The sequence below is a fragment of the Gymnoscopelus microlampas genome (genome assembly GCF_963454915.1).
Source record: "Gymnoscopelus microlampas genome assembly, chromosome: 4".
NCBI lineage: Eukaryota > Metazoa > Chordata > Actinopteri > Myctophiformes > Myctophidae > Gymnoscopelus > Gymnoscopelus microlampas.
In genome coordinates this window covers 44,761,893-44,784,575 of record NC_139941.1, presented here as the reverse complement: position 1 = coordinate 44,784,575, position 22,683 = coordinate 44,761,893, and the positions used below count along the sequence as shown (strand labels likewise).

General features: G+C 42.2%; 1 protein-coding gene across 2 annotated transcripts in view; it reads right to left on the bottom strand.

The window, feature by feature from the left end:
* Positions 1-823: 823 nt before the first annotated feature.
* nr6a1a (nuclear receptor subfamily 6, group A, member 1a) overlaps positions 824-22,683 on the bottom strand; it is a gene marked incomplete at both ends in the record, with an annotated part of 86,161 nt that continues 64,301 nt past the window's right edge. For both annotated transcript variants that reach the window (XM_084054630.1, XM_084054631.1), the window contains 8 exons: positions 824-960; positions 1,674-1,826; positions 1,991-2,112; positions 4,338-4,592; positions 5,392-5,622; positions 6,370-6,530; positions 8,286-8,341; positions 10,535-10,765. In XM_084054630.1, coding sequence (XP_083910756.1) covers positions 824-960; positions 1,674-1,826; positions 1,991-2,112; positions 4,338-4,592; positions 5,392-5,622; positions 6,370-6,530; positions 8,286-8,341; positions 10,535-10,765 — 1,346 coding nt within the window. The remainder of the gene's footprint in view (positions 961-1,673; positions 1,827-1,990; positions 2,113-4,337; positions 4,593-5,391; positions 5,623-6,369; positions 6,531-8,285; positions 8,342-10,534; positions 10,766-22,683) is intronic.

The following is a 22,683-nucleotide window of genomic DNA, read 5'->3' as shown; positions in this document are numbered from 1 at the left end:
CCCTACCCATCATGGGTGTTTGAAAAAAGCTTTTGCATAACACTTTGGTCAAAAAACAATAAATTTAACAGCGAACCTAGCTATCCTCCCATTCCCCTGCAATAAAGCCTTTGATCCCCAGTCTTTGATTGTAAAAATACCCGTATGCTCCTTATTTCAATGAAGATCCCACAAATCCACCTACTGTCACCACACTAAGCCATGGAATGTTAATTTGACAAAGACCACCTCCTACAAGCGGGATGTCTGAGATTCCATGTAGATAGAGTAGCAGAACTCTATTTCATTTTGTAATTGCAACTGCAGTTACAAAAAACACAGTTTTTGAATCTTTGGTTTATGCAGCTCCTTTGAACATTCAGTATCTGATTGAGGTGCCAAGGCACCCAGAAGGATTTGGTTTTAGACTGGGCAGCTCTTCATCTCAAACAGCAAGAAAAGGTACCTGAAATTAGCAACAACATCTTCCTGAGGTAGTCTCAAAACACTGGTTAACATGTGTCTATCCGCCCCCGTCCGATTCAAATAAAAACTCTTTAAAGTCTAGCTCTAACAATGGCAACACCGACACATTGAGCAAATCGGATACACACTTGTAAACTCCAACGACCAATGCATCTATGTGCAGTTGGTTTTTTTTGTACAGAAGCATGTGCACAGTGTAAATCAGCATACATTCAGCTCTGTCGTGTAATAAATATATAAAGAAAAAAGTTACAAAAAAACTAGCTGCTTGTCACATTCACACGAAGGGAAAACCAGTCTCTTGGTGCCCCCCTCGCCCCAGGCCAGGAGTAGTCCTGGTGCTCGGAGGGGGCGGGGTCTAGTTTCCAGCGGCGGTTCCCGTGGTTACGCAGGGCGATGGGCCTGACCTGTAGCTGTTCAGGCTGGATTTGCTGGAGTGCAAGACTGCTTTGAACAGGAGGGGGAGCTGTTCTAGTGGAACGCTGACCAGTTTCCCTGAAAATACACATACATTCCACATATGTTTATTCCACGTTCATATGAATGCATCTTATCCCACAACCTATCTCACAGTCACAATAGGCAATTATAAACAATGAACCAGAAAACCATTGGGTGCCTGTATACTACATGGAATATGGGGGGGAAATGTCTGACAAAGAATGCCATTACTGTGAGAAACACAATAATGGATTTTTTGTCAGAAGTTTTTCTGTGATGAATGGCCTTTGTCTTGTGAATTCAACCAATAAAGGAGGAAAATGTCTCAAAGTAAAAATCATCACTTAATATCAGAGCATGTGATGGAAGTGGAGCAGACAGATTTTTAATTGAGTGAGTTTCCAAAAGGTCGGAGCGGACCTCGGAGCGAGGTCCGTCCTCCACTCCAAGCCACGCCGCTGCCACTCCTACGGTCCTACCACATGTTTGAGCATGGCCGGAGTCATGGTCAGACACACAGTCAAATCCTCAACACTGCAACAGGAGTACACGTATGTACACAAACTGATTCTTAACTGATTTTGCTCGCTCTATTCTCTATTGGTTCACTATTGGTCTATTCACACTCTATTTCTCTCTCTCACGAGGTGTGTACTAGACTGTGTGTGCAGTTGTGTGTGCGCACGAGTGACAGAGTGAATGAGTGAGAGACCGAGAGATAGAGAGAGAGAGAGTTTCGTCACAGCAAACTAGCAAACTTTTCTTACCGGCAATGCAGCGGATCTCTGGCAGACACATCATGATCTCAGGGAAGCGTTTGGGTTGGTGCGGGTACTTAAACTCGGTGTAGTCCTGGCACACATACCAGTAGCGCTTGTTCAGCTGCTCAAGCTGGGAGACATTGGTCAATCCCCGGATATCTACAGAGGGAGAAATGATACATGATATAATACACAAGAATGATTAGGCACCCCATGGAGTAAACCAAATTCTGTTTTTTTTTTCTCAATTTGACACTGTAACTCTCAGCGTCAAAGTAACACATGGGATTTTACTGTATTTGTGGTGAAATAGTTGTCATTACCTTGGTTGAGGAAGTTGATGGCTTTCATACAGGCGTACTCCTCGTTGCTGACCTTCAACTGGTGGAACTTGCGGAACAGATATATCAACCTCTCCATCACCTCCATGCCGTCCTCACTGAACCTGAGAAGGCAGACATAAAGATGTGTCAATCGCGCTGAACTCAAGAGAAAAAAGAACAACACCACAAATTCTCATTTCAGTGTTGAAAGTTCTGCATAAAAGCTTCTCAATGAATCACATATTCCAATCTAGCGCGACAAAAGGGAGTAAAACATCAAAGAAAAAGTCAATTCCCATAAGAGTTCATTATCAAAGTTTCTTTTGCTAAAATGAGACACGAGGAGGACGGAGAGGAAGGGGATTATGTCAGAACCATGACAGTGATTAAGGGCAGAATGTGCTCAACTTAACATAATGTCTTGCTGACCAAACCATTCCAGCAGCGGTTCTAAGATCCAATCCAGTAAATCCGCTCACCAATCTTCATCCTCGTCAATTCTGTACTCTCAGATCTCAAACCTCTCATGTCTACCAAAGCTGGCTCTGCCACCGTAAATTGGATACCTGCACCTAAGATGAATAAACTGCAGGCAAATTGACCGAAGCAACATGACGGCGGTGTAAATCTTGCGGGGAAATTAGGAGCAAATGTGTCATGAGGTCAGATAATTCGGGTCTGATTTACACAGCAATGAACCCCCACACACACGTTTCTACCCTGGCGTGGGACAGACGTGTATTTCATGCACCAGACGGTGCTAGCCAGAGCTCTGTCTTGAGTCATCCTCCCCTTCATGGACCAGATAACTGGACCGCGTCCAACAACAATACGGGCCACTGTGATAGCAGAAATATCAAACCCTTTGGAGATATAGAACTCACGGAGTGGAACGCCTTGCCTTTGTAGGAGAATGTTGTTGCAGTAGAGAGCGATTAAGACGGATTTATACTTAGTTAAGCACGAGAAATAGCTCATCTACAAGCTCACACCGCGTCGCAGCGCAACACCTCGTGAGCTTGTATATCTACTATTCTCAGTGCATGACCCAGCGTGCAATGGAGTGTATCAAATCCTTTAAATCCAGATGCCCACCACTCGCTCTAGTGAAATATGGAGTTGGAAAGGCCCTCGGATACACACTTGTTTTATAGTTGTACATTAATGAGAACTGATACCCTTGATATAAGGGGTCAGAGGCAATATGAGCCACTCTATCTAATCTAGCACCAACCCAAATTAATAAGGCTGCTTTCCATCACCATTAAAGCATACAGCAGTAAAAACTAACTTAGTATTATTCACCCTTTAAAGCAATGTTTAACTCTGGCAGAATCTTGAGTTGCAAAGCTACCTGGCTATGATTAATAAGTCCAAATATTGTCGATCACCTTCATCTGTAGCTTCTGTGCTCCAGGAACTGGAAGTAGTGATTCCATTCACTTTTACTTTTATCGTATGAGGAGAAAGCTCTCAAAATCACACTTTTAGCACATAAACCAATATATAAAAATGTCCTGGTATGTAATTTATTTGATTATTTCGCCTACTAGCGGACATGTTTGTGCAGCAACAGAGAGCGCCCTCCCATGGCGGCCTCCCACCTGTGAGGAACTGAACCCCATTCTCCACCATGGTGGGCAGACAAGTACCGTAGGTTTTTTTTGGACTAGAACTCAGGTCCTCATGACTCACAAGGAGGATGGCATTAGTGCACAAACTGCCGCCAGGCACTCACATTAGCCAACAAACAAAGTGATCGGGACACCCGTTCTACAGAGCATCTTCCATTCCATCCTACATCTCTAACCGGTTTTCCAGAGTCGGGTTGTGGAATTAACAGTTCCAGCAGAGAATACCAGACTTCCCGTTCCCTGGCCATATTAGCCTTGTCTAACTGGGAGACCCCGATATACAGTATAATCCCCCCCCCCCCAATCTGGCCCTTGGTCTGCCCCGTGGCGTCCTCCCAGCTGGACGTGCACTGAAGACCCGGGCCTAGGGAGACGGCATCCGTACAAGATGCCCGAACCACATTAAATGACTCCCAGATGACTGGGCTTCTTAACCTATGCGTAAGGGAGATGCCAGCCACCCTCCTGGCAAAACTAATTTCCTTTCGGCCACTTGTATGTGATCTTGTTCTTTTGGTCATGATCCACATTTCATGACCAGAGGTGAGAGTAGCTAGGAAGAATGCCCGTGTATACAGTGTATCTGTGCACACAAAATGAATGGACTTGTGCCAACTGCGTTCTCCGGGTGCGATAAGCGCCACTGCTGAACCGACCTATTGAAACCACCATCGCTTTTTCCCTGTCAATATCTTTGCTAGTACTGTACTCACCCTTGCAGTTCGTCGTCCGAGGGCGTGTACTTGGCTGTGACGTCGGCCAGATCTCCGAAGATCTGCGCGCTGTAGATGGTGAGGCAGGAGAGCAGGATGAGCTCCTGCCAGGTGGAGCTGAGCAGGCAGGTGTAGTCCTCGATGGACAGCTCACAGAAGAACGGCAGCTTCTTGATCCAGGAGATTTGGCGGAACAGCAGCTCGTCTGCGAGGCGGCACAGCAGAGCGAACAGCTCCACCTGGGTCACCTTGTATCTAAAAACACACAGAGAGAGAGACAGCAGCGTTAATTTTGATGCTGGCATATTAACCACTTTAACCTGGCATCCCTATTTAGAGCATGTCATTAAAGCATTTTAACATAATATTTTCAAGCGTTTTAAAAAACATTTCAAAATGTTCAAAAACTGTAAGAAAAAATTGCGGTGAGCTATTGTGAGCTTGTAGATCAGTTATTTTTGCTTAATCGCCTTACGCTTAAGTATAGAGGGTTTAAGTGGTTACTTGTTTATACTCGTTGATCGACCATGACGTACAGGTTGAAATTGATTCCCCAGGAGTACACGTCATTAAAACCCAGAGAGTTAATTAATCTCCGTAAATTAACACCGTACGCAGCATGCTGTCGTGTAGCCAAGTGAAAACACTGTGACATCAATCAGCAGTTAGAGGTGTAATCTGAGATATAAAATAAGGTCAAATTTACAAAGAGCTGCAGGTGTGCAATGGTATGTATTCAGGTAAAATCAGTGGAGGATAACAGCTGAACAGCTCTACTTGAAAGGTTTCACTTTCATTATTTTGCTGAAGTGAACCACTTCGAGGACGTCCAAGCCAAGGCTCTTGTTTGAATAATAGTTTAAAGTATCATTTTTTTGAATTGCCACTGAGCTCAAAATGTTCAGAGCAGTATTCAATCATTATTAGACCATAACCAAAGTTAAGATGTCAAACTCGGGGGTTGAAAAAAAAGGTTGAGAATAACTGATTAAGAAGGAGGGCAGCTATAATATAATATGTCCTATATTGAGCGTCTTTATGTAAACCAACTCACCCATCCTCTATAAGCATGGGGGTGGCCAGTGGGGCCAGGTCCTCGGCTGCCACCAGTTGCAGAACCATGGGGTGGGACTGAGGGTAGAGGCTGCGGGGCTGCGGCGCCAGCAGCCCCGACTGGGCGGCGTAGCTGAAAAGGTGAGGCAAGAGCTGGTAGGGCGTGGACATGGAGGTGTTGATGTACTGGTCCCTGAGAGCGGCTGTGTAGCCATTCATCTCCACAGAGCGACTGGACACACGGGGGAGAGAGAGGGAGAGAAAGTTAGATGTGTGTGCTTTTGTGTGTGTGAGAGAGGAGATTGGCGCATACAATGATATGAGAACAGTGGGGTCCAGTGTTTACCACCCAACAGTACACTACTGCATGTGATTTTTTTTCCCGAACCCAAATAATCCTGCTGTGAGGCGCTTGAGTGAAATGAAAGCACTTGGGTGTTGGTTTCAGGGGGATCACAACATGGATGCTTTCTAGTAGACTAGAACTTTTCCATCAAATTCATTGTGTCCATAAATATATGCATTTCACTCTAAATTACTTTCACTAATTTCTGCTGACTATTCATTTGATAAAAAAAATGTGCATTGCAATTAAATATGAGTTTGTGTAGCCTTGGGGGCGATAAGCAAGTCTAATGTTTACATAGAATGAGACTAAAATACATGCCACCGCACTAGCACCTAGACAATATTTGGCCTTGATGACTGCAGATAGACAATGCGATCGTCTCCGTAGTGAGAATGCCAGATAGCGTGCCAAGTCCTTTGTGTGCTGCTATCACCAAAGCCGTGAGCAGAGGCAGCGGCAGAAGTAGCGGCGGCATATTCATGGCATTCTTTCGCTGATGAATGCCTTAACTAAGTCTAGCGGAGACGGGAATGAGGTGTTAGCGCTGTCACGGCCAGCTCATTATCTCAGTGATGGAGGCGAATGCCACCGCTGCCCAGATGAGCGGGGACAGGAGGTGAGGAAACTCACTTGGATGACAGAGTGGAGGCGGGTGACGGCTGGTTGCCCTCCGAGGCGCCGTTGCTAGGCGAGCTGTGGTCACTGTCGCCGTTGTTGCCCCAGGTGTGTTCCGGCGCCTCTTCCTTGAACTCCTGGCCTGACATTATTCGCTCAATCTCCTCCTCTGTGATCTGAGGACAGAGACAGAGAGAGAGGGGGGAGAAAGAGAGGAGGGTAGAAGAGATTGAGAAAAAGAAGGAATGAGGGTGAAAAATAGAAAGATAGAAAGAAAGTTAGTTGAATTAAATGGGTTTATGTCCCTGTGTGACCAGAGTATTTTCTGTCTCATTCAATTGATCAGCATTGACTAGGATGTGAGCTGCTATCCAGTTAACACAGAGGTGCAAGGACATGCACACGCAAACAAATGCTGCCGGTGAAAGAGAAAATGAGGCGTGAGAACGAGTGGGTGAGGAAGTGGAGCTGGGTGCAGAGATGCACACACACACACATAAAGCTAAAATAAGGGGATTAATAGTCATTCTTGCACTTCCACGTGAAGAAATGAAAAGCTCAAAGTGACAAAAAAAATATTAAAAATCTTGAGTGCATAAAAAAAACAAGACAAAAAGACTTGTATGTGCAGTGATCTGAATTGGGGGCTTGGGTCAATTTACTCTCACTCCCATCAATTCAGCATGTAAATGGAAACGACAATATATTCATTATTAATAATGACAGAAAAGGTGCTCCTTTCGTTATGGTTCATAAAGATGGCCCATTCCTTTTTGTCCGCCTATTTGTATTATTATTATTTATTTCTTATTGCGACAGAATTGAACCTGAATTGACCACATCGCTGTCCTGAATACAATTCTGGAGCTTCCAGTTGTGATGACTCCCGTTTTAATTAGCCTCGGGTCAGCCTCTCCTGACCAGCCTGCTCTACATGTATTCACAGGCAATAATGAAACAGGGAGACTGAATAGATCTTTTCACACTTAACAACATAACCATTCTAAATGGGCCCCAAGTTTATTTCCTGTTGCAGTGTTTGTGAATATTCAGTAGCTGTCGGTAAATACACTTGGACCCAGGCTGTTCCCTTAGTAACGCAATTTCGCTGAGAAGCTCTAAAGAATATTATCAATAATGAGTGGGGTGATTCTGAAAGGGAATGCAAATATCGATTAGTGCTGATGGTAGACTTTCTATAATGGACAAGGTCACCGGGTCAATTTCATTACATGCTTTGTGTATCCCTAGTCAAACATCATAAGTGTTTCAGGAGTGTGGGCTGTAGTGGATTTAATTTAAATACGAACATTATCTCCTGAATGCCTTTACAACAACTGAAGTGAGGGCAGGGCGTCTCTTTCTCCACAACCTCGTCCATCGTTAGGTAATGTTACTCGAAAAGTTTAGAGTCTAAACTGATAACTAACCAACAGCCAACCGGATGAGTCCAAGAGGACTAGCTTGTCTCCTAGCAACATGAGAGTTTGGATGAAACCGTCTACAAGGCACCTAAATGTTACATGCATGTTGCATATTGTTGCCGTCTGGGCAGAAACCTTGTTTTTTTTTTGTCGTTTGTTTTATCGTAAATTAATTCCCTACTTCATCGTACAAAACTCTCGTGCAAAATGAGTGAAAATAGTAGATCTACATCTAAAAGCTCACAACGCGCCACCATGTGACGTGTTGTGAGCTTGTAGATTAAAATGGCTATTTTTGAAAATGGTTGAAAGTGGAAGCGAAAGCGGTCAAGTGTCTGGGTTTTATAAATATTCAGCCAATGAAAAGTATTAACCAGAGCTTGCTTGTGACTACATAACTACATTGGATCCATTCAAACACAAGTTATTTTTTCCATTTCCTGAAAAGTAACTGTTTTGGACATACAAGATTTCCACCTGACGGCGATGATATTTTTAATATTTTACCTGTACAGGTCCAATGCTTTTGTTCCTCCCTCCAGGCATGCCATCTTCTCTGATTGCTGAAAAACAAGAAAATGACTTTTATTGGAAAGTTAAGATTACCTAAGTTAACGGATGACTCTGTTCTTAGGTTAGGTTTTGCATCCATCTATTGGTCCAAAAACGTTACATAAGAATCATAGCTCTTGCTTAGTGGGAAAACAATTGAATCCATTAGATAGGAGTAGCTAGTAGAGACAAGTAGGCTATGTATCTGTCCAGCAGAGGGTGCTGTTTAATTACAGTACAGAGCATTACAACATGGTTCTAGTGTATCATTGCTGCCAGAAACCTTGTATCTCCATATTTCAACTTTTGTTTCTCCTCATCATTTCATACCTCTTCGTCATAGTACAGTGTCATGCAAAAGTAGCAAAAATTACAAAAAATGCTGATCTACAAGCTCACAATGCGTTGCATTACGATGCATTGTGATCTTGCTATTTTTGCTTATTTTTTCTGTGAAAGTGGTCTTTTTTATGTTATAAATATTGAACCAATGAAAAGTATTAAAAACAGCTTATGACTAAATAACTACATTGGATCTAGTTTGCGATTTCCTGAAACGTAACGCTATTGGACATACAAGGTTTCCACCTAACAGCGATGATGATAGGGCTGCGTCTCAGGTCCAATTAAATCCTGCGTCCTTTCCTCCGGTAATGTAAAGAAAGGAAACGACGATCCTACAGCCCTGTTTCCCATTTCCGGGACCCATGTTTCGGTCACGACTCACAAGTAAATACACCAAAAAGTTAAAAAAAAGAAAAAAAGAATCTAAGAAATTCCATGAAAAAAACCCAACTTTTAAGAAGTAGTGAAAATAGCAGATTTACAAGCTCACAACGTGTCGCAATGCGACACGTTGTGAGCTTGTAGATCGGCTATTTTCACAAATTTGGGTCCCGGGGACCTCAAGCTAAAAGGTTTGGGAAGCTTGGCTATTTTCACTAGTTTGGGTCCAGGGGTCTCGAGCTAAAAATTTCGGGAACCACTGATCTACACTCAGTATATGAAGGTAGATATGTTGCAAAACTCAAGCACTCATAGATTTAATTCGAGCACTCAGACTCACTGAAATTTGAACCTGTAACCTACACGCGTGATCTTAATTTGAGTCGCAGAAAGAATATTCATACACGACGTGTAGATAGACAGCTGCACAAAAAGAACTGTTGATTCTTTGTGACTTCAAATGTCAATGTATGTGTATGTACTGTATGTGTACAAATTTCAATTGTACACGTGTGTAGATCACATTTTATGAGTGCTCAACTCAAATCTATAAACTCAAAAAATGTTGCAACATATCTACCTTCATATTGGATGTCCTTTTCCTTCTTTACATAACCTTGTTGTAGGAGTTAGAATAGAGGAGCTAGGACAGAGCCAATCTGGGAATGCATTTGGTAAAATAAATATATCCCCCCCCCCCTGTCTTGAGAGATTAGGACAGAGCAACATAAGGACCTGAGACACAGCCTATACTGCCCCTGCTGGTGTGTGGTGGACCTGTCCTTTCCATGCGTGTGCATAAAGGTGGTAAAAGTAGGGGTGGTTTTTGTTACTTTATGTTCTGCTGGGACACTTAAAAATGTAATGTAAAAATGATATGTTTTGGTTAAAACAAAAGTGTTTTGTTAAAAAGTTAAAGCTCTAATGTTCTGATACTTATCATTGCTATAGAGTGTGTCATTACTTTCAATTTCACTTGTTTATCCTGTATGAGTTCTCTCTCCTGATTGGATAACATAGGTATCCCATATGGACCTTTATTGATCCTGCGGGGGAAATCCCAACCTGAAATTGCATTCTTTTTTGTTTACTAAAGACCTCTGTTAATGACCAAACACACTATAGCAATTACTACCATTATCAGAATACAGAGATATTTAACACTTATTTTAAGCAATGTTAATGTGTTTTGTATTAATAATCTAAATCTGCAAGTCACTAATAACTAAACGCTGTCAAAGAATTATAGTGGGATAAAAAGTACAATATTTGATAGTAAGTAAAATATCAAAAAAGTTATTTGAGTAAATGTACTTTACAACTCGTTTTGTAACGGGAGCATGTATCATTTAGATACAATCCAGCGTATTGGTTGTTGCGCACCACAAATAGCAGATCTACAAGTTCAAAACACGTCACATCCGTGGCGTGTTGTGAGCTTGCTATAAGTAAAAAAAAATCCGGCTCATCTTCTATACCTTTGCGGTTCATCCCCATCTGCAGACACTTGAGTAGCCGGCAGTACTGGCAGCGGTTGCGCTGCTTGCGTGACATCTCGCAGTTTTTGTCGCGGCTGCAGCGGTACACCCGCTTGTTGCAGATGCTGCGCTTGAAGAAGCCCTTGCATCCCTCACAGGAGATGATGCCATAGTGCAGGCCTGTGGCACGGTCTCCACAGATAAGGCAAGTACGCTGGTCAGCTGGATCATCTGGGAAAGGCAGAGGAGAACATGTGGGGTTTAGCATCACACCAGGCAACTGTATCGTAGTAATAAAAAAAAAACTAGGGACGGAAATGGACCCAAATGGAACAATTTCTGGGACCTGCTGGGTCCATATTCTCAGAGTTAACCCATTCAGACCTGAGGCCGCTTCAAAAAAAAAATCTAAATCCTAACAGTTTTTCGGAAAAAAATATACAAAAAATATTTTCACGATTTTTCAAAAATAGCAGATCTAAGTTCATAGCACGGCACTCGGTGCCGCGCTATGAGCTTGTATATCTGCTATTTTTGAATAGCCAATGAAACAGTGAGTGAGTGACACAGATGCGTTCCAGGTCTAAATGGGTTAAACTAACACCATGGATTTTACTGCATATAAGGGGCAGTCGGCGCACACTTTTTCCTTGAGTTTTCTACTGTCCTATAATTCTTTAATATAAATTCATCCAATGCATGAAAAGCAAATACCTTGCTGAAGGCACAAATCATTAATTGAGTTAATGGGGGCGATTGGGGCTTAAGTGCCCACCAGGCGTTGCCTAATCCAGAGGATTCCTTAAGCTCTAGCTATCATTTTGTGAAGGTGTAGTAGGTGCAACAAGCAGGATGTGAGGCTTTTTGAAGAGGACAGAGCACCGAGTGTGCAGACGTCTTGTATGTTTTATTCAGCGAGCCTGACAGGAGAAAGGAGAGGGCTAAAATGACACGAGTGATTTGTTTACAGTCTCTCCTTTCTCTCCTCCTAACCATGACAGTGTCAAATGGAGGGATCCGTTCCCCAAAACACTATAGCTTCATTTTTAAGGTCAACAACTTGAAATATAGATGATCCGGTATGTGAAAGTGTTACAGTTCTGTCACGGGGAACATTTGTAAGCCGTCCTCTTAAGAAAGTACAATCAATTGTCAGAAGAACGTTTAAATGGCGTTCATCCCAATGTAGAACAAATCATCTCATTGTATCAGTGTTCAGTTCAACACAACATGGCGGTGAAATCTACCAACGTTCCCTTAACGCCGTGTTAGAGAAGAAAGCCTAGACTCAAACACGTTGCACACATTCACTCTACAGCAACAGTTAACCTTAACCTTGTTTCCTAAAAAAGGGAGCATTTTTTTTGCTGAACATTTCAAAATGTGAAAAGCTGTTAAGACAGGAATAAGTGTGAGGGCAGTAATTTGGAACACATGTGAGGAGGATATTTGGGGGGCTCGGGGTAGAGGGAGGGGCTCCGTGGGAAAAAAAACGGAAGTAGTGTGGAACAGGATGTCCTTAGAACTAAAGCACGGTCAAAAATAGTAGGTGAAATTACATAGTGCTTGGAGTTTAAGGTTTGCCAGCAGCTTAACAGCATATGCTGACCACGAGAGAACAAGGTATGAAGACAGGGAAAGATCCAACGCCTACAGAAGAAGGTGGCTACACCAAAAGGACCACGAGCCAACACAAGTGATGTACTACGTATATGTGTATGCACTATGCACGTGCATGCTCGTGCGTGTAACGGAGAGAGGATCAAAGAAAGATGTATTTCCTTTGAGGATCTCTCCAGTGAGCTTCAGATATTTCTCAGTTACTTTGCCAGTCATTGAGGCAACCCCAAAGTCTGCGTGGCAGCAAACTGTTAAGACAGCAATCTCAAAAAAGCTTCCATTAATCCCCCCATCTACCTCTAGCCCACATAATAAAACTCACTGAGGAAGCTTGGAATTAAGCCTAGGCACATATTCTCTGCTGTCCACGGCATTAAGTACTATCAGACACACATAGGCGGCACGTGCACATACACACACACACACACACACACACACACACACACATACAAAGTCACACACAACAAATCAACCATGTGCACCACCCCCCCCCCCCCCCCCCCCCCCCACCTCTTGAAAGCCACAGAGAGCAGATGGGTTGGACGCCATGGTTACAGTGAATAGCCCCGCTCTCCAAAGAGCGACTCCAGTTGGAATGTGGCCGGCGTGCACTGATCTGTATCACGGATGGCCCTGCCAGCGGAACGCCGGGATCAAACATTAAAGGACGAGATTAGACAGCAACTCCCGCCCCAGCAAGTCGCATGGCTTCCTAATTATGATATCAGCTAACAAGGTCACCACAGCCATCGCTGTCAGTCAATGGGCAATTACATCTGAATTCTGTCACCCCCCCCCCCCCTCTCCTCTCTCTTTCTGTGCTATTATCTGCTGGAAAGGAAGTGTTCTTACTTTTCTTTTTAAAAGAGCAATCAAAATAATGGCGCATGAATGAACACAATTCGTTGCTGTCAAGAGGAAACCTTGTATGTGCAAAACCTTACTTTTCTGGAAATGGAAAAAAATAACCTGTGTTCCAATTGATACAATGTAGTTATTATTTAGTCATAAAGCTCTTGATAATACTTTTACTTATTTATCTCTATGATTCTCTTTATACATGGCACTATCACTATTTTTCACAAAAAAAAAAAAAAAGTTGAAAAAATAGCAGATCTACATGCTCACAGTGCATCACATTGATGCATTGGGAGCTTGAAGATCTGCTATTCTCACTACTGTCATTAGTATAAAATAGGACATTTATTTATTTATGAGGAAAAAAACATAAAAAGAATAAATATGGAGATACCAGGTTTCTGCCCAATAGTGACGACGTGCTCAAAGCATGGCTGAACTGACAACCCAGTGGAGTTTCTGATAAGAATGTTATGATCATTTAGAAACGGAATAGTGCATATTTATCTTCTCATAAGTATATTCTCAATAATATAGAATCCCGTCTCCAACATGTATTTTGCCTTATTATCTGATACCAGTAAAGTACCATAGTGTTGTTTTCATTTGTACCAATAGTTTTGTAGGAGAAGCTGCATTTTAAATAGTGAGCATCTACTGTAAGACAAAAACTATCCATTCAAACACTTCTCTCCAATCCAATTTTAGCATCAAGGGCTAATAATGGGTCCATTATGGAACGCTTTGGCTATGAGGTACAGGTACAGGCAATGCATGTTAGACGAACAATACGATGCGAGGAAATACAGAAAATGGGTGTTTGCTTAGTTTTTTGGGGGGAAAAGGTAACACCAGTAGAATCTTTCCCTTTGATGTGAGCCTTCCAACATTATAGTCTGTCCCTCGTAACTGTTGCTCACCAATCTCTAAACATTCCATTCCATGCTCTCATTTCACTCTTTAAGACAGGAGACAGCAGGTTTTCTGGTAACAAGCTAATTTCCCTAAGCCTATTGAATATGTTGCTGTACAATGTTTTTCAGTAGAAAAATCTGCTCATTTCAGCGAGTGACACATCTGTACAATAACGTATAAATTAGCCTTTAGACTACTGCCACCACAATCAAAAATCTACAGAATATGCACCACATACTGTATGCACCTCAATGCACTATCATACATTCTAGGTGAAAGCATCAGCCAATTGGCTCATGTTAGGTTACATCTGTTGGTCAGAAGGTTGAGAGATATGAGGGATCCGAACGGAGCAGATAATGTCCAACATAAAGCAGAATATCAACAATATCATCTCCTATATGCAGTGGTGGAAAAAGTACTCAAATGTTTTACTTAAGTAAAAGTATCAATACTGCAATGTAGAAGTACTCTGTTACAAGTAAAAGGCTGATGTTAAAAATGTACTTGAGTAAAAGTACAAAAGTATTGGTATCAAAATGTACTTAAAGTACCAAAATTAAAAGTACTAAAATGTTTGAAAATAGCAGATCTACAAACTCACAACGCATCGCGATGCGATGCGTTGTGAGCTTGTAGATCGGCTATTTTCAAATAGCCTAGGTATAAAATAGGACTAAAGTGGTTAATACATGCTTTGTAATGTAATAATTTATATCTGCAAAGTAACTAGTAACTAAAGTTTCCAAATTAATATAGTGGAGTAAAAGTACAATATTTGCCTCTGAGATGTAGTGGAATAGAAGTAAAAGTATTGGAAATTGGAAATACTCAAGTAAAGCACAAATACCTCAAAATTGTACTTAAGTACAGTACTTAAGTAAATGTACTTAGTTACTTTACACCACTGCCTATATGGATGACTACATCACTACAAGGAAGCCGATATGCTTGTATTAGTCACGTGACCGTCCATTCACCCAATGCTGATTAAAGGACGCCATGTTTTGACAATATACATGCCCATACTGACAATCTTCTATATTCAAATGAGCTGGATTAGACCACTGTGTCTATAATTTTGAAGAGCCACCTCATCAGAGGCATGTGACCAAGATGAGAGAGAAGGTCTATCTCTCCCCCAGCTCACCATTAAAGCCTCCAGGAGAGTGGGCTTTCATGAAGGTTTGCAGGGTTCATGTACTAAAGGTAATTAGAAGGGAGTGAGGGAGGGGGGTGTGTGGGATAAACCCTCTCTAGATATAATGAATGGTGAATGGAGGACTTCTAAAGCCCAAAGAGAGATTACCATTTAAATGGCATGAGGTTTAAAATTTGCCATTCCACCTCACTGGGGAGCATACAAGGGTTAGCCATACTGTACTGGAACAATGGGTTGGCCCCACTCATTTCACAGTGGGATTACAATTTAACTATTTTGTGATTAACTCCTCTATGCACTACAGAAAGGTGAACCGGACTCGGAGACATCGATATATAAGACACATTCTCCTTCCTTTTTAGATATTTTTTTGGGGCATTTCTTATCTCTAGTGACAGTGACAGAGACAGGAAAGGCTGGAGAGAGAGGCGATGACATGCAGCAAAGAGCAGTGGGAAGGACTATAGTTTTATTGACGTAGTAACACGCTCTTACCAGATGAGCCAGAAACATTCTAAAAATGCAATTAATTCATTCTAAAATGATCTGATCTTCTTCTAGGTACACTTGTGTTATTAAATTGCTATTGAGGGTTAATCTTTTTTTTTTAACAGATTAAACAGAGCCCATCAAGCTCTCAGGTAAACAAAATGGCAAGGATAACAAAATAAAGCTCATCAATTCCACAGTGGAAATTGCTTTGATCAACATTCAACAGTTATCCGTATACTGTATGCAGTCGCAATGAAATCGGCCAAAAGCTACAAGTTGGTCCCTATACCTTTATGATTAATCTATTTCCAAGCTGTGCACACAACCCTGATTAGAATGCACAGAAGGGCTGGACCAAAGAGCACGGTGTGCCATCATGAGATAGAGGGCTGGATCAGTGCAGATTTGAGCTGGAAGTCTAAAATGAAGAGCTTTTCAGCTATTAACCCATTCAATCCGGGAACGCATCTGTGTCATTTTAAAATTTCTTTCGCCATTCAAAAATAGCAGATATACAATCTCATAGCTCATGAGCTTGTAGATCTGCTATTTTTGAAAAATCTTGAAAATGTGTGCAACTCTTTGAATATATGCATTTTTAAAGCGAACATTTGTAACTCAAATCTTTGCTTCTGGGGGTCCCAGGTACAAAACATTTTGAGGTCTGCGGCCAAATACATATCATTTTGAGGTCCTTGACATGGAAAAGTTGGAGCACCACTGATATAGCAACACACTGTTAGGATTTAGAAAAAAAATGTAGATGCATTTGGCTGCGGACCCCCATCTAAAAATATTTTGTTCCAGAGACCCCCAGAAGCAAAGATTTGAGTTAAGAATGTTTGTTACAAATGTTCGCCAAAAAAAATACACACACACAAAGATTTGCACACATTTCCAAGATTTAAAAAAAAAAGCTGATCTACAAGCTCATAGCCACGCTAAATCTGCTATTTTTTAATCTAAAATGACACAGATGCTTTCCCGGATTGAATGGGTTAAGCCTCCCAGTATGGAGCAGAGCGACACTTCCACTAAGCCTCGAGAAGACCCAGCTAAAACTTTGAACGTCATACCTGCTTTAAGAGAGTTATTTTATCATAGCCTCCCCCTGGTTGAACAAAAGTGCACTCTCAGCATGAAACACTACATCATTACTGCATGCGAGTACTACTTGTAATGTAACTTAGAAGATCATTCAGGAGAGGAGCGCATTGCTCCTTTGGGTTAAGTTACTGTAAAGAGGGATATAAAATGTTAGATCACGAGGGAGATTCCAGTGTCATGGGTCCAATAAAATGACAGCATGGATCCCTCCTCTTAGCAAACCATTTGTCGCCTTGACTCGGCCCATGTGGTCATAGACAGTATGCATTAAAACCATATATTTTCATTGACCACCCTATGTGACTTCCTTTCAATGAGGAGAAAGAAACACAATAGCTCTTAGCTTATTTGTCGAATCTACCACCCTCTCTTTCAAGTGCATGGCCACCATATAAACAGCCTGCTTCACACCTTCACACACTTGATCCCAGTGTGAGAATGTCTACATGTCTCCACCCCCCCTCCTCCCTACAGAGAAGACCCCAGCCCCACATTGTTTGTTACATTAGCACTAATAGAACTCTATGGCAGGGGTTCTCAAAGTGAGGTCCGGGAACCCCTAGGGGGTCCTTGGGGGGGGGGGGGCTTCAAGGGGGGGTCCCCAGCTAAATGTGTTAAAACAGCATCACGATCATTTTAACCACTTTATCCATATTTTATACGTTGGCTATAAAAAATGTATACGTTGGCTATCAAGAAATAGCAGATGTACAAGCTCACAGCGTGTCACTTCGTGCCACACTGCAAGTTTTTTTTTTCGTTTTAGTTTTTATCTTGACAATGTTTGGAAAATTTGAAATAATTTGAATGTTTTAACTTAAAGCTTTTCTTATGGCGGTCCCTGGCACATAACATTTTCAGATGGTCTACGGTCAAATACATATAAATTCAAGGGGTCCTTGACATGAAAAAGTTTGAGAACCCCTGCTCTATGGCCAAGCCCTTTCCACTGATACTGTGTGTGTGTGTGTGTGTGTGTGTGTGTGTGTGTGTGTGTGTGTGTGTGTGTGTGTGTGTGTGTGTGTGTGTGTGTGTGTGTGTGTGTGTGTGTGTGAGCTAATTACACTATACTATATTATTATACATCTATATTACATTTTACCCACTTAAACCCCACCCCAGGGGTCCATACTTACATTTTACCCCTACATCAAATCTCTACAAGCTCACATTGCGTCGTAACGAGTTGTGAGCTTGTAGATGCACTATTTTCGTACATGGTTTGCCTATTATGCCCAGAACAGGGACACTAGGTTTCAAGGTGGCACACATTTACAGTATGTTGTATCATGGCCCCTGGTGTATAGTTAGCGCAACTGTAGAAGGAAAACTTCAGTTTCTAGACCACCAATATTATTAAGCAACCTATAATGAGGAATACAAAGGTTGGGGAGGTCGGCACCCCACCGAGCTCCTGTGTCTCTTGAGCGTTCATGTGTGATAAAGAAGTGCTATGGAAAGAAATAAGAGCTATAGGGTGAGCAGTGGTGGAAAAAAGTACTTTTACTTAAGTAAAGGTATCAATACTGCAATGTAGAAACACTCTGTTACAAGTAAAAGTCCGGAATAAAAAATGTACTTGAGTAAAAGTACAAAAGTGTTGCCATCAAAATGTACTTAAAAGTACCAAAAGTAAAAGTACTAAAATGTTTGAAAATAGCAGATCTACAAGCTCACAACGCGTCGGGATGCAGCGCGTTGTAAGCTTGTAGATTGGCTATTTTCAAATAGCCGTTATATACAACAGGGCTAAAGTGGTTAATGTATGTTCTATAATATAATAATTAATAATTGCAAAGTAACTAAAGTTTTCAAATAATTGTAGTGGAGTGAAAGTACAATATTTGCCTCTGAGATGTAGTGGAGTAGAAGTAAAAGTATTGAACATTGGAAATACTCCATTCAAGTAAAAGTACCTCAAAATTGTACTTGAGTAAATGTACTTTGTTACTTTACACCACTGCTATAGGGCGAGTAAGGAGAATGTTGTGTTGTTGTTTTGTCGTGTCCTGCATGCATCATCTGAGGAGGAGGGTGATAAATCCCACTGATGTGACATGTGGAAGAGTTGTAAAGCTTGGCCTTTGGTTCATCTTGAACTCCACCCTCTCTCTCTCTCTCTCTCTGCAAGCCCTGGGTGCTTGCTGGAACCCTGGGCCCGGTGACAACCCAACCCCCTCCCTCCTGCCCTCCCCCAGACCCTCCCCCTGGGCCCATTAAAGCCTGCATTGTTTCCCAGGGGTCAGGCCGGGTTTCATTCCAAACTTTTAACACAAACCAGGAAATGCAAGTCAAGCATTTTAAGCCCCAGTCAATGGTGAAGACAAACAGCACTTCTGTTTCCCATGCGTTCTAAATATGGACTCCCCATAAATACTTAACCGTTGTAGAACTATAAAAATACAAAAAAACACTTGTTTAGCGTAACCTGATATAGTATTACTATTAGTAGAAATAACTGGTGATTAATTTTCTTCACGTCAATTGGATTCAAGTATCGGTCTGCCCATTGAAAGGGGTATCTCTTTCAGTAATCACATTAAGCATTTATCAACATTGGTTGCTGCTAGACTCCATAGGAGTTCATGCATTATTATCAGCGGCACAAGATAAGGAATGCGTAGTCACGAATGATGTTTAGGCTGCGTTTTCCCACAAGGAGTGTGTGTGTGTGTGTGTGTGTGTGTGTGTGTGTGGCGGGGGTGAGGGTGTGGGGGGCTGGGTCCGCATTTTTCCTTTTGAAAAATGCAACTGTTGACTCAGAGCTTAGCTTTGTCAGGGTGGCACATATGTGATGCATATGTGTGGGCAATAGGACTCTTGGATTTGATTTTTTTTTAAATGGGGGTGGGGGATACTCATTTGAGTGATCGGGTCCCATCAAATATGGGATAGATGACACTCAATGAATCTCACGCAGGGTAGGGCAACAAGCGTTTTGATGCTTCACCAAAACGAAACATCTCTTTAACCCCTTTAGCCCCCTACTTCTAAGCTGCATCATGCTGAGAACAGACACACATCGAGGCCAAATCTCCCTATTGTTCCAATCCTCAGTCAGACAATAGCTGATGTGTAGCTAAAGCAGTCTTTGAGTGGCTGACAGAGCGACAAGGCCCGGTGTAGGGGTTTTCTCTCTGGAGGTTTTTATCTTGGCTTTCTACCATCTATGCCCAGCTGAGAGAGAGAGAGAGAGAGAGAGAACGAGAGAGAGAGAGAGACCGAGAGAGAAAGCGGGGGATGGAGGAATCGGCTGTAGTTTTCCGCTGCAGGACCCCCCCCCCCTTTTTTTTTCCTCCACACTTTCCCCTTTCTTGCATCTTTCACCCCCCTCCCTTCTCTGAAAACCGCAAAAATGTGTTCTACCTAAGGGGACAACGCCCCCCCCCCCCATGATACATAACGTGTACATGCCCACACATCCAACAGAGGCTAAAGGCATCTGAAGACCCACATTCCTGCTGCAACTGACTCTGCCATCTCTCTCTCTCTCTCCCTCTCCATACTGTTATGCAAAATGCAAATCTCATAGAACTTCCATGCAGTTGCAGATTGGGCTCATCCCTTTAATAACAATGGTAACCTGTTGGCGTTGCTTGATGAAATACACCCATGCAGTCTTAAGGGAGCTGCTTGAGGATTAGAGCTTAACATCATTAGCATTTTGGTAATAACACCCAACATAGGGCACGTATTAATGATATGCAAATACTAACCATGTGTGACACCATTTTGTTAAGATATTGAGAAAGAGGCCTTGTGTAGGGTGAAACCTGAAATCCATAAAGCTATGTCAGCGTTTTAAGACAACTGAAAGAAGTTAAGCGTCACATTCTCTGCTAATGCTCGAGCAAATGATACAGTATTTCATTGCCTTTTTTAAAAAAATCCTAAAGTGATAACCCCTGCCTACTTCTACGTATATTGTAAATACTTTGAGGCCTCCTGACATTGCAACATATGAATGTGAAGTACATTTCAACTGGTCTTTGAAGGAAACGCTGAAATGTAATCAATGCGTGTTGACACACAGTAGGTCATGTCAGTGCAAAAGCTGCTTCCTCAGCAGCAAATGCTACAATAAATAGTATATATAATGATAAGAGACAACATTGCCAGTGCAGTTGCCCGATTTCCAAATAACGCAATAACAAAATTCAATCAAGCCATTTTTTTTAAGCTTGCACCATACCACATCGCCTTGCTTAAGGAATGGAACTGTTTTGTTACTGAACTTGTTAATGCCAAAGCCAAAACTGTCACCACAACCTGATATGAACCATGTGGTGAGTTTTACAATCCAGGCTTTGTAATACAAGGGCCATATAAAAGTGTTCTTAATGAATGTGAGTCTCCCACTGTATTAATGGGGGCTTCCCAGAGCCATGGCTCAGCAGGCCTCCACCCACTGATCTTTCCCATGACCGACTCTTCCGGGGTGGAAAATTGCATACGTAAACACAAACATATATATAATTTATATGTGTGTGCGTATAGAGAGGGAGAGAGAGAGACTGCCTATGAGCTGTGAATTGATTGTAGTTGGTGTGCAAACCCAAATAGGCTCCCAAATCTGACAGTAAATCAGCTTTGTTTTGGATGTCTATGTATAGGCTACCATCCAAAATGAGCATAGTGACGAAAATAAGATTTGCAATGCATCAGATAAGATTAAATTCTAAGAGTCCATGTATTTGTGTGTGTTGTGTGTGTGCATGCATAATGAATGTGTGTGTGTGAGTGAGTGCTTCCATTTGTGTGTGTGCGTGACTGCGTGTTTGTGTGTGTGTGTGTGTGTGTGTGTGTGCGCATATTTGCTCCGGGGGATGGGCAAACAGGCAGTTGAAATAACACACCCTTTCAACACAAAGGTTAGGTCTGCAATGTGATGGACTTGGAGGTTTGGTTTGACTTGGTCAGGACGGTTGTTAGATGTGTTTCAGTAAAATTAGGAAAAAGAGCATGCATCACACAAGCTATGCTCTGTCACCAAGCTATTTATAGTAGAGCACTGATAGTCACAGGAGTCCCTGACCTTCCCCCACTATTATTGATCTTCACACAGCTACTGTTCTCCGCATCGACACACAAACAACCACAACCTCCCTCTGTCTCTCTGACTTGCTAATGCTAGCAAGTCTCTTCCCTTCTCTTCTTGCATCACGCTCTTTGTTTATCTGTCTTTATCTCTCTCACAGGCGCACATCTAGCCTCTCCAACCCCCACCCTCAACACACACACACACACACACACACACACACACACACACATCAAAACAAAAACAAACACCCACACACACATAAGCACAAAACCCCCTCATTACGAAGAATGTGGAAGAGAGAGAGAGATGCTTCCTGCTAAGGATCATAGCGGTGATGTGTTGAGCGACAGGGTAGAGAGAGGCACCAGTGAGTGCCTTTAAATGATGAAACGAGTGAGTGGAGTTAACCCTGCCTCAGCTGGAATACAACCAACTAACATGGTCTCCGCCTGGGGGATTAACACACAGAGGGGGAGGGGAGGCATACAGTAGCATGGATCCTCAACATGCTACATTCACATCCTCGACAGAAAATCAAACACTGAAGGACAGGCTTCAAGAAATTTCATTCCGTTCCTAAACTTCCTCGCTAAGCTTTGGTAAAAAATATGACTGAATCTCTGTGCTGTGTATGAGTTGAGGATTAACGAGTTGTGCTCAGATTTAATTGGGTTCACTGAATGATAAGCTGCAATAGCAAATAAGCCAGCCCACGATAAGTGCCATCATAAGGTATGCACTAGTGGTGAGCAATTTCATAAAAGCAGCTAGGCTACTCATTGGTTTGCCATTTTGAATTTTGTGCCTTACCAGGAATCTTGTGCTCGATTCATGCAACAGATGGGACAAGCAATATATATATATTTTTTTAAAGGTTAGTTTGGAATGAACAAAAACTAGAACTCAGTGACATAACAAAAGCCAAAAGCAATTTGACAAGCATCATCCTCAAGG